Source organism: Coffea arabica, chromosome 7c, assembly GCF_036785885.1.
Source record: "Coffea arabica cultivar ET-39 chromosome 7c, Coffea Arabica ET-39 HiFi, whole genome shotgun sequence".
Classification (NCBI taxonomy): Eukaryota; Viridiplantae; Streptophyta; class Magnoliopsida; order Gentianales; family Rubiaceae; genus Coffea; species Coffea arabica.
This window is the reverse complement of record NC_092322.1, coordinates 13,173,007-13,185,157: the sequence shown is the minus strand read 5'-3', so window position 1 is coordinate 13,185,157 and position 12,151 is coordinate 13,173,007. Positions and strand designations below refer to the sequence as shown.

Below are 12,151 nucleotides of genomic sequence, written 5' to 3'. Positions count from 1 at the left end.
ATCTAAATTAATTAAGTGACACTGAATTTCATACGCAAAACTTGCTCCAAAAAATAAGTGATAATCTATTCACTTATTACTTAATGTGATATACATTCAAATGTTTCAAATTTAATTTAACTATTCAATAACTTAATGGATTCAGATTTTAGACTTAAAATTTCAGATTTCAAAATTCGGTTTTTTATCAAATGCACCCTCATGAGAAAAAAAAAATGAACCCTCATGGAGAAGTGTAAGATTTAGTACGTAACTTTGCATTCTTTCTCTTGCTTTCCTATTGGAAAATGCTAATTTCTTGCGTCTGATATTAATTCGTTACTTTTGCCCCAAAAAAAAAAAAGAGTACTTGGGAATATGGAGATATGAATGTGTACTGATTACGCGTAAACTTAACTTAGAAAAAGCAAGGTAGCAGACCAGATTCATCGCCACGTGTACATAAATTGCTCTAAAAGCAAGAATCCATAAAAGTAGCCTCCGATCTAGGAATTACTCTTACATCTACTAGATCTAGATCACGACCCGTTTGGCAAGCGAGTCTTTCACGTGTTTGTTTAAAATTTTACTGTAATTTATTGTAAAAGTTTTTGAATTTTTTTTTTGAATTTTTTGAGATTACTGTAGTTAAAATTTTTAAAAAACTTGTAGCAGATAAACTTGACAAAAAACTCAAGTGCCAAACAGAACAAATTCACTACCTAAACAAGAGAAATAGTAAAGTAATCACTTACTTCTTGAATTGCAATTTTAAAGTTTTGTTATGTAAAAAAAAAAAATTTATATCGAGCTCACTTCTTATTCTTGTCCTACATCTTCGTACCACATATTAGAATAACAATTTGTGCACCAATTTTTAGGTCGTACTTGTTAGAATATTCTTAAAAAAATTAAAGATAAAAAAAATAAGCAAGAAAGAAAGAGGGAGAGAGAGATCTAAAAGGTCCCCCCCCCCCCCAATATATTACATACTACGATAGAGAGCATATGCCTTTGAATTGATTACCAAGCATCATGGGAAAATGATTATCCTGAAATTCTCAAACGTATTGCTCCCTTCCTGTCATTGAAATTGCTATACTTTCATTTTGGAATATTCTAAAATGTTTATTGTGTTAAGAAAGTCAAGGCATTTTTTAATCTTTTCTTCCAATATAGTCCATTCTTTAAAATCATATACATGTTACCATTCAAATTCAAAATTTGAATTTGTGGGAATAGGATTGAAAATAGAAGCACAAACATAACAATTAAATCACTATTTTTAAAATTTTGAATTTTCAAAAAATAAAAAAATAATTGAGACGGAGAAAGTATGTTTTTATAGGCCACCAATTTACAGGCCAAGCCAGTAGTCTATAAATCGATATTCTTCTGATATTCATGGATGGAGAGCTGGGAGTGCTTGGGACTTGTGGCTAAAGTTTAATAAATCCTACCTAAAAAAATATATTTAATGCATCCCAAAATCGTTTAGATTGCTATGTTTTACGGTATTTATAGAAAAATATACTATGGTGATTGAATATCTATGAGATAAAAGATGAGTAAAAAATGCGTGCATGGAAAATATAAAAAAAATTTAGAGAAAAATTGTAATTCAAATAAGGCCTTAGCTTCTTTTTTGTAATTTGCACAAATTTTTTTCTCTCTTTGTTTTCACGATTTTGGGAATGACGTACCATGTTCGGGCCAAATCATGTAGGACTAGCAAAATACTTGTTGCAGCAAGGGGAGGGGTGAGATTTAAAATGTAGGAATGAAGCAAAAAGATTATGATCAAGAATCTCTAATTTCTAGAACTTCAATTTTAATCAATAAACTGAGGCGTTCTTGACACCTATTATTATAGTAATAAAAACTAGTAATAGTATACGAGAAAGCTCCTTTCTCTTTTGAATTAATTTGCATATTATTGTGCTTAGGAGCCTTGTCCTTTTTCCTTTTCCAAAAAGAATACCGAAAGAGAAAAAGTCCATAATAATCCCAAACATCTTCGTTTATACGGATGGAATTAGAAAGTACCCAAAAAAGTGACAAATTGTTCTCACAAACGTAAGCTTGCTATTTTATTATTTTTTTTTTCGGAGACGATAAACCTATTCTATCCTACATTAAGGGGGAGGGGGCGGATCTAAAAAGGTCCAGGGGTAACTCAGAGAGAACTGAACCACCACCGGATCAGACGGATGCACAGCACACCCACCTAGATTTTTCAGAAACAAACCACTTAGATGTGACATTTTTTGGACGGGAGGCAAGGGTTCACCCCATCCACTTAGGTGGTGGCCTAGTGGTTTTGCTGTTTTTGTTATTAAACGGAGACTATTCAAGCGAAGTTGGCCCCAACTCCTTAGTCCCTGCTTTCATGAATACAACAAATGTTTCCATAATACTTCTTTTTTTTCGTCATTGTATATTATTGATCTTTATTAATTATAAGACTAGAGGAGGAGTGCCCGCGTATCACGCGGGTGTTTGGTGCCTGTAGTTAAAGAATGTTTTTTGGTTGGACAAATAATAATACATTGCGAGAATAATACGTTGCAATAAATAATTAGAAACATGTATTGTTATAAGACAAACAACATAAGAGTCTTCCAATATTAGAATCAGGAAGTTCCCGAACACAAATAATTAGATGCAGCAAGTTTCCAAAGGTGTACGGGCAAATATTTATGAAATTATTTCAGGTAATAACTACGAGATAGATAGCAGAGTATGTTAAATAAGATATCATGTATGTCTACTTATTTAGTGATACGAATAGTAGTAAACTCATGTAGATACTGTAATAGACAGCAGTCAGATGCATTGCTTCTTGGTGGTTTCTTCATTTTGGTCCTAACTTCAGCATCTACATGATGAGTGTAGAGCATACATGATTGAGGGCCCTCCGCAACTTCCTGCTTCAACTACTCTAACTACTGAAGTTGAAAGTGGAGGCAACGCAAGGATGTTAGTGCTTTTTCTTGTCGTAGTAGTTACGCTTGGTGCCTTTGGCTTAAGGAAGCAAGTCAGTTGTTGGCTTAAGGAAGCAAGTAAGTTGAAGGAGTTATGTGGTGAAGGACTACACACTGCTAATGTCCACATTCGGTCGATCTTCAAGTGAGTGAGTCATTAACTTACTAATAGAAGGTGATTAAGGACAAGCCATAGCAGAATGAAGAAATCATGGGACCAAAATGAAGCAGAGGCCAAGTGAAAGCCTCATCAAATCCCAAATTAACTTAATGACCCTCATAAAGATTGTCGGTCGGACCCTCCGCAACTTCTTGCTTCAATGGGTGGTGATTGTTCCATGCCTAGGATTTATGCAGTATAAGAGCATAAAAAAAATATCTCAACCCCAAAATATGAAAATGTTAAAACTGAAGAAGGTGAAGAGGAGGCATGGAAACAATCATAACCGACGCAACCGTTGGGCATTAACTTACCAACGTCTGGCTATTTAATTGAGGCTATAATGAGAAAGAAATGGAGTGTTTCGGCCATAAGTTCAGGTGAGAGGGGAAACGATGCGACATTCTGTTTTAGACAAAAGTTGCAAGAGAAAACCCAATTCTCGAAACTCATGAGCCATTAGTAGGCCCACGTTTTTTGCCATTAAATTCAAGTATAAATCATAGAGAATGAGGTCTAAAAGGAGGTGCTTCCACACTTAAGATCTAACCACGGTGACGGTTGAGCAAGGTTGGCTTTTTTTTATTTCCTTTCACTTGTGGGCTCCCTATACAAGTGATTTCCAAGTTTAGTGATCATTAGTTAAACGACAGACTTATGATGTGTGAAGGCCATTTCAGTAATGACCGTGTGATTCAATTGCCGTATTTATGGTCATGACTTTTTCTTTTCGTAATGACCGCACATATGATGTGCGAAGGTTATTTAAGTAATTTCACAAACCACAGGCTTATGTGTGTTGTACCAAAAGCAATAAATGGTTGCAGATTAATTGCATATACCATAAATATGCATATGTTTCAACAACATAAAATTTTAAATGTCTATAAATAAGGGTATTTCGGTTAATATACTTAACCACAAGTTTTCCTCACTTGTACCTATAACTTGTAAAACACTGCAAAATATTTCACATTCTCAAAAAGTCTCTGCCTATGCGGTTGAAATGCAACCCCCTCTTTCACCAAAACTCAATTTTATATAGTATAAGGATATTGGATTAATGCAAAATTGACCCGTCAAAGAATAAAATAACAAGAAAATATGTTTGGATTGCACATTATTTACACATACTAACTTACTTGCACTACCAACACCTTTTTTATTCACCTTTTTATCTCACATACATCATACAAAAAAAGTGATATAATATTTTTTTGCAAAAAATTTATCCCAACTAATCTCCTTTTCCAAACACACTGCCCCTATAAAATTGTTTCGATTGCTATTTTTTTTCAAAATTATTACGTTTTCTATGAACATATTTTTCAATCACCTTTTTATCTCATATATATCAAATCGTTATAATACATTTTTATATAAAAACTTCAAAATCTACAAAATGTTGTTCCACAAAGGCCCTTCCATCCAACTCCATCTAAATCCAAGCATTTGACTATTCCATTGGAGGCCTAGTTGTGAAACGTGAACATTTGACCATTCCGTCTAAGGGACTTAGTCGCAAATATTTGACTATTTCATGAGAGGCCTAGTTGCCTATTACGCGTATAAATTGGTACTCAGTACTCCTAGAGATGTGTACATTTACTCCCTTCCTCCCTTTAACGGAATTAATCTGTTAGTTTTCTTTATGACCAAATGAACAGTACTATCCTTTTAAATTTTAAACAAAATTTTTAAATATAGTCCACAGGTATTCGTATCCATTTTATGGTCTGCGACTAATTCTGTTCGAATCGGATCGACCTCTTGCGGGGAGAAGCTCTCCCAACATTGTAATCCTTTTCATTCTCATGAATTTTGAATCCGAGTGCTCATGGTACAAGTCTCTTCTACTTGCACCAATATTTTTTGGTAATTTTAGACAGATTCAATATGAGATGATAATCTCTTTTTACCCAACTTTAAATTTTATACAGAATGTCAACTGCAAGATTCTAGATAATGTTCTATTTTGCAGGCTCGTTTGTTGTTTTGTTTTTGCTTTTTTGCCAGAGTAGGGTTAAAAGAGTCCAAATGTTAGTGTTTAAAATAAAAATGAAATTAAATAAAATTATACCCAATAGGGTATATATATATATATCCAAAGGAAAATGGGCAGGCGTGCCGGCTTTTATAAAATTATTTAATTAAGTACACTTTCCCTAATTTTGATCTGAAAAAAAATAAATACGACTCCTCATTAAACACGAAACGACAAAACCAAGAAGAGGAAGGACCGAAGGAAACAACTGTGCCCGGATGGCACCTTTCCTTTTCTTCAGTCTACGTCTCCTTCATAATGGCTCCCCCTCCTCTTCTTCCTCCACTATTGCTACTTCTGCTACAACTATATATTATTGTCTAAGAAATCACGAAATTCAATTCGCCATTCCCCAATTTCCAGGTGCTAAGCTCGTTTAATTTAATCTAATTTAGTTTTTTTGGTTTTGACTTGGTAGAATTAGAAGATCGATCGCCATTGGTAATTGTTCGTTGTTTTCTGATTTACGCGTGTGTTCGTTGTTTCGTGTGTTTTGAATCTTTAATCATGTGTTTGTAGATAGAGTTTAGGTAGGCTATGTAAGTGCAGAGCTGTATTAGTTGCTGACCGGATTTCTTTGTGGAATGTTTGGTAGAAGAATTTGGATGGGTTAAATTTAGCTTTTATTTTATTTTTGGTGGGGGGGGGGGGGGCTGGGGTTTAATGTTAGGTAAGTTGTAAAAGTTCTTGCTTAATCTAAGTAAAATTTAGACATAGCAGATCATATTAGTTTCAGATTTTGTTTGACATTTTTCTAATCTTGTATGTTTTAAGTTTGGAAATTCATTTGGAATTGAAAATTCACCAGGATGTCGTTTTTTAGAAGATTCTTTTTAGAAAATCGTTTACTTTAGTACTATTGTAGACAAGTGTGTCTGTTAGATAAATAGGCGGTTTAATAACTTGTGTAAAAAGTCATTCTCTAGAAAAATTAGCAATCAAAATGCTTTGTGATGACTGATTAGTGATTTTAAGGGGATGGTAATATGGCGTGTGCTACATTAATCATTTGTGGCTGTCATTTTAGCTCCTTTAAGCTACTTATGAGTATATAATTGTTTTTTATGCCATGGAAAATTCATTGCTTTTATTGCTAGTTGTTTGTAAGTTGCATCTTTTGATCCCCATTATTTGTAGCATCTTGTGATTATTTAATGTTATGTCTGTGTGGATAATGTAAATTTCTACTTGCCCTCAGGTGGAAGGTATTGTTAAGGCCAGCTTGTGAGCTTTTGACCTTGTTCAAAATGATTACTTACTTTTTGTACAAAAATGTGCGTGTGGTTATTAGGACATATGACATTGCTAATTCAGGATTCAATCTCTGTGTCATTAAATTGGGTTTCCCTTTTGTGATTTTCTGCATGTGATCATGTATACAGCTGACAATGATTTTCAATGTCTTGGAAATTTCTCTGTAGGCCAGAAATCGAAATTTGTCCACTTGAGGAACTTGAATCCGAAATTGCTTCTGAAGGTTAATTGAAGGAGCATCTTGACACTTTGGTGGCAGGGGAATACAAATGTCTCTAGCAAGCAAGGATGAAAATAAAAAGGTCATTGATGTTGCAGCATGGACGTTTAATATTGTCACGTCTGTGGGAATCATTATTGTCAATAAGGCCTTAATGGCCACATACGGCTTCAGTTTTGGTAAAGATTAATGGCTTCTCACAAAATGCATTTGCTTATAGCTTTATTGCTTTATAATTACATATGTATGCTGTTTTTTATTATTAGTCTGGTGATATTGATCTACAAAAATTTGCATTTTTTGCTTGGATGGGGATTTTCTACCTTGATGCGTATGCAAGCATACTCCCTTGGCATAACCATCACATATCAAAGAGTTCCTTGTGCATTTGATGGGGCCAAGTTTTTCGGTCGAGTATATGATTGGAACATGATGATAAAGCAATTTGGGTTTGGGTAACTTATTCTCCTCTATGTTAGCCCTTCCAGACCTCTTAAAAGCTCAGAACTGTGTTCTGGTGGCTTATATTGCTTTCAAGATCAATAAGGTAGTGGGAAGAAAGTATTCATTGGGTTTATGTCTCCTTTCCTTTCTGTCCTTTTAGCCCATCTAAAGCTCTTAAAGTGTCAAACTGCATTCTGGCGGCTCATATTGCAAGCCAAGACCTATAAGGTAATTTGAGAGAAAAGTTTCCTGTGTTTGAGCGGATGTAAAAGTGTTGACTAGGCATGGCTGAAACTTAACTATTTGATTGACAATAGTTCTTGAACTAGTATTGAGGCCATACTTAATTTATGACCTTGGTGGCTTTGGTCCTCTATTTGTGTAAAAAGCTGTTTTATTTATTGCTTACATACCTCCCATTTGGTTGGTACTGCTCTGGGTGATTATATCATTGCAGGGACTCCTCAAAAATAATTCTTTAATTTGGTATTCTTTTTGTCAATTTGCGGCCCTTAGCTGGTATTGTTTTCCATATTAATTGCTGATAGAATGTTTGCTGTAACTGAATGGTTCTGAATGAGCTGAGTAGCCTGATTGAAGCTACTTTCGACAGAAAAATATTCTGTTTCAGTATCCTGTTATTGTAAACCTGATTGAAAAGGCTTGAAGTAGTCAATTCTGGTTATTCAAGTATTATAGTCAATTACTGAGTGGAAAACTGCTTAGAAGATAACAAAAAGAGTTATGCAATGCTGGTAATTCTCATGCAACATTGACTATAAAAAAGACCAGTGATTAATTTGCTATTTTCATCTAGCATTTGTATTGGCGCATACATGTCCTGATTATTAAATTGCATCATTTTTTGTTTCTGCAGCTACAACCTTAACTGGACTACATTTTGCTACAACAACCTTGATGACTATTATTCTCAAGTCATTAGGGTATATCCAGAATTCACACCTACCACTACATGAGCGAATAAAATTTGTTTTGTTTGCTAATTTCTCGATTGTTGGAATGAATGTGAGTCTAATGTGGAATTCTGTGGGGTTCTATCAGGTAAGTTAGCCTAACCATGTGTTTTTTTCTCTCATTCTGTCAAGGAATATTTAAACTACCATAATTAAATCATGAACTCCTCCTTGTCAGATTGCAAAGCTTACTATGATCCCTGTGTCATGCTTACTGGAAGTTGTATTGGACAATGTGCGGTATTCAAGGGACACCAAGCTAAGCATTATGCTGGTTCTACTGGGTGTTGCAATCTGCACTGTTACAGATGTGAGTGTCAATGCCAAGGGTTTTATTGCTGCCTCCATAGCAGTATGGAGTACTTCTCTGCAGCAATATGTAAGTTCTCCCTGGCTCAACTGATGTTATTATGTATAACTTGGCGATAGAAAACTTTGAATCAAGCAACTTTGCATGAGGGGGCATGAAACACTTTCAATCTAATAATTTGGCCATGGTACATTACCTGCATATGTGATGGTATGGGTGTGATGAGCACGACCTAGATATTTGTTTTTTTGATGGCAAGAAATCTTTCCAACGATTTGGCGTGAGTTAACTTGAATCATGATTGTTGCTTTTCTTCCTGTTGAGGTGAAGGTTAATACTATATATTGACTTTCCTTTTCATCTGCAGTATGTACACTCTCTTCAACAGAAGTATTCACTGGGATCTTTCAACCTACTGGGGCACACTGCACCATTACAAGCTGCATCCTTGCTGTTATGTGGCCCCTTTGTGGACTACTGGTTGACAGGAAAGAGAGTTGATGGTTTTAACTATACTTTGGCATCACTGGTAAGCAAATAAGATTTTCATATGAGAGAGTTTGAACTTTCCACAGGACAAGAAAATTTTAGCTTCTATTATGATGCTTGTATTTCTGCATGTGACTGGTGACCTTAGCTATGTCAAAATCTACCCTATGGTTGATCAACAAGTCTTTTGATGTGTGCTCGTCCATGTTTATTGCTCAAAGTTTGTTTTCCTGCTTATATTGTAGTCCCATACGTAGTAATGGTATTGATGGTCAACATCTTCTACATTTGTTTTAATCATTTAGAACTTTTAGGAAATCTCTCCATGTCTGAATTTTGAAGTCTCTATTGCCTAATGTATTGCCTGATATTCTTATCAAATTTCCTTTTCATTACTTAGCTACTTGTATACATACAGCATATTGTGCAGTTATAAATTTCAGGGATCATGTGTACACAAATGAAACCTTAATGATTTGATGCCTTCCTCAAAGGACTTTAACAATTATAGCAAGTAAAGATAGGATAAATCAATTTATCAAAAAAATAGTCATTATTGTATTTGCATGGAGATGTGGTTGAAGCTGCAAAAAGTGATGAGGGTTTTGAGTTACTGGGAAATAAACTTATTTTGGTGCCCAAGTATGGTTTAGGAAGAATAGTGCTTTTAGCCCCTTTTGTGGCTCTTAAATACCATTAACCCCTACTTAAAACTTTTTTGAAACTATTAAGACCTGCTATACATAATTTTGGGGAAGTCTTAACATTTCTTGTTTTTTGGTCTAATTTACTCTTCTCATGTTAGTGTAGCTTCATTTTTGTATCGATGCTAAGGCTGAAATAGTATTGGAAAATGAATTAACGTCTCGAGATAAACTTCACAGGCTATAGGTCTATCTTTATAGGACTTGCACGTTCAAGCGAACAATTGATGATCCGTATCATCAATTATTGATGTTTAAAAATGGAAACAAGGTTGTGTATGTAGTAATAGAAACAAGAGCATCAGATTTTCAGGAGTCAAATTTTTGGGAGTCACATTTACACCAGGAAACGAGTTGCATCTCCTACTCTTTCCTCAGCTTTAGACATCTTTAAAACATTTCTAAATAAAAGGACTTTTGTTTCGTGGCCACTGTGAGCGAAGGATGCTTTGATCTTGCTGGATTTTTGTACCTAATTTGTCTATCTTCTCAGTTTTGAGACTTGATCTAACTTTTATCTGCTTTACAGTATTTGACCTTTTTCTGCCTGATTGTTGTCTATTGCAGTTGTTCATAGCGTTGTCATGTACCATTGCAATTGGGACCAATCTCAGCCAATTCATCTGCATTGGAAGATTCACGGCAGTGTCATTTCAGGTGCTTGGCCATATGAAGACCGTGCTTGTCCTGGTTTTAGGATTCCTCTTCTTTGGGAAGGAGGGTCTGAATCTACATGTAGTTCTGGGTATGATAATTGCAATACTTGGCATGATTTGGTATGGTAATGTCTCGTCTCTCCCTGGAGGAAAGGAACGAGTACCACCACCACCCGCCGACAACGATCCAGAAGAATTAAGTTCCTTAGTAGAATCCGGACAGCTCAATGAGAAGGAATAGGCATTTTAATCAGAGAGGAAAAAGGATGTTTGGCATCTTACTTTGCCTGATCTCTGAACATACCATCATATTTGAGGATGTTTGTTTCCTTAAAATAGAAACCTTTATGGAAAGATATAGCCGAATTCGGTCCAAAATCTGCAATTATTCTTTAAAGGGTTATCAGTTTCAGTTGGAATCTCCCTCCCTCTCTCTCTCTCTCTCTCTCTCTCTTTCTGTCTCTCACACACACACACAGAAAAAAACACGCACACACCACACACTGCCAGTAACATCGATGATGTGACAGCAGAAAGAAGAATACAGAGGAAGGAGAAGGAACAATAATCAGGTGCACTTGAGACTACGGTTTGATAGTTGGGGATAATGTATAACGGATTCCGCGAGCAGAACTGTGCTGATTCTGCAGATTTTGTATCACAAAAAACCAAATTGACCCTGGCTGGCACATCATTATATTCTATTTGAGATCCAAAAGCAGGCAAGGGTGGTGTTTTGCGTTTAACGCCGGGCTCATCTCATGGAGAAAAAGACCCTACCCTAATTCATACATGTCACCAAATCAGGTTTGTTAGCCCATAAAAGTTTGTAAAAGTTGGTATTGAAGCTTAAAAAAGAGTGGTCTAGTGGAGTAAATGTTTGCACCAAAACTAAACAGCTACTATAATAGATACACAGTGCAAACCAAACTAGTGTAGAGTAATAAACGGAGAATCATATCAGAAGATAAAGAGAATGATGCCAATAAGAAACAGTTGCTTGGTGATTGAAGTTGGCATTTATTGTTATTGATATTGAAGGCCCTCTCTTTCACACGTGCACTTGTTTATCTTGATGATCACTTGAGGCATTCTATTTCTAGTCTATCTATCACTACTGGCTTTTTGGTGAGATTCCATTCATGTGTTTCATGCTGTATGTATGCATTAATTAAATGCCCTCTTCTAATGCTTGCCCTTGACCAATTCCATCAATTTATTATTTGGGATAAAATTTTTTTTTTATATAAAAAAATACTGTAGTACTTTTTTGATATGATACATATCAGATAAAAAGGTAACTGAAAACTGTGTTGATGATGCAAGAAAATAAAAAATTTACAAAAAAAAAAATCCAAACAAATTACAAGCTGATTCAAGTAGTGGTTTTCCCTTTTTTTTTTTTTTTTTGTGGGGTTGGGGGTACAAAAAGAAGGATGGGAACAAGGACACCTCATAAACGTTAAAAAGAAGAGGGAAAAATTAAAAGGGCCCTTTTCTTCCCAAGAAGAAGAGGAAAAGATTAAATAAAGAGAAAAAAAAAAGGTAAACACAAAGGAACCAAATAGATTGAGCAAGTAGCATGGATGACATAACAATTCTGTTATGGAAATGACAAGAAAAGGTTGTTGTTGCAGCCTCACCTGCAGATACAGCTGCAAATGGATCCCACCTCTTGTTTTCTTGCATCAACTAATTCATTTTGATTAGGGCTGTAAAATACCTACTCTGTAATACTATATGGCTGGTAAATGTTTATTTTTTTGGATGCTATCAAATGTTTTCTATGCATTCCAAGCAATGGCTTTCTCATAGATGAGTTTTTGCCAGCCCCCCTCCCTAAATTTTCATTTTTTTTTCCTTTCAAGAAAGAACCCAAAAAGGTTTTTTTTTTTATTTGTTATGCACTGATTTTCAATTACATTACATTTTT

General features: G+C 35.1%; 1 protein-coding gene across 5 annotated transcripts; it reads left to right on the top strand.

Annotated features, from left to right (window-relative positions):
• The first annotated feature begins 5,336 nt into the window (after positions 1-5,336).
• On the top strand, positions 5,337-10,637 carry LOC113699402 (UDP-rhamnose/UDP-galactose transporter 6). Of its 5 annotated transcripts, none has more exons than XM_027219754.2 (6): positions 5,337-5,530; positions 6,594-6,723; positions 7,963-8,147; positions 8,238-8,438; positions 8,737-8,898; positions 10,130-10,637. In XM_027219754.2, exons 3-6 carry the CDS (start codon positions 8,004-8,006, stop codon positions 10,457-10,459), a joined length of 837 nt encoding a protein of 278 aa, XP_027075555.1. In that variant the 5' UTR covers positions 5,337-5,530; positions 6,594-6,723; positions 7,963-8,003; the 3' UTR covers positions 10,460-10,637. The 5 variants fall into 5 exon arrangements, with proteins under 5 accessions (XP_027075555.1, XP_027075554.1, XP_027075553.1 ...); XM_027219753.2 differs by having other exon boundaries at positions 6,594-6,820; XM_027219752.2 differs by having other exon boundaries at positions 6,589-6,820.
• Positions 10,638-12,151: the final 1,514 nt, after the last annotated feature.

Bases quoted from the DNA above. Each gene is read 5' to 3' on its own strand.
- LOC113699402 (XM_027219753.2), top strand. From the start codon at position 6,691: ATGTCTCTAGCAAGCAAGGATGAAAATAAAAAGGTCATTGATGTTGCA. The intron at 8,148-8,237 runs GTAAGTTAGCCT...CCTCCTTGTCAG, and splicing joins ATTCTGTGGGGTTCTATCAG to ATTGCAAAGCTTACTATGAT. The intron at 8,899-10,129 runs GTAAGCAAATAA...TGTCTATTGCAG, and splicing joins ACTATACTTTGGCATCACTG to TTGTTCATAGCGTTGTCATG.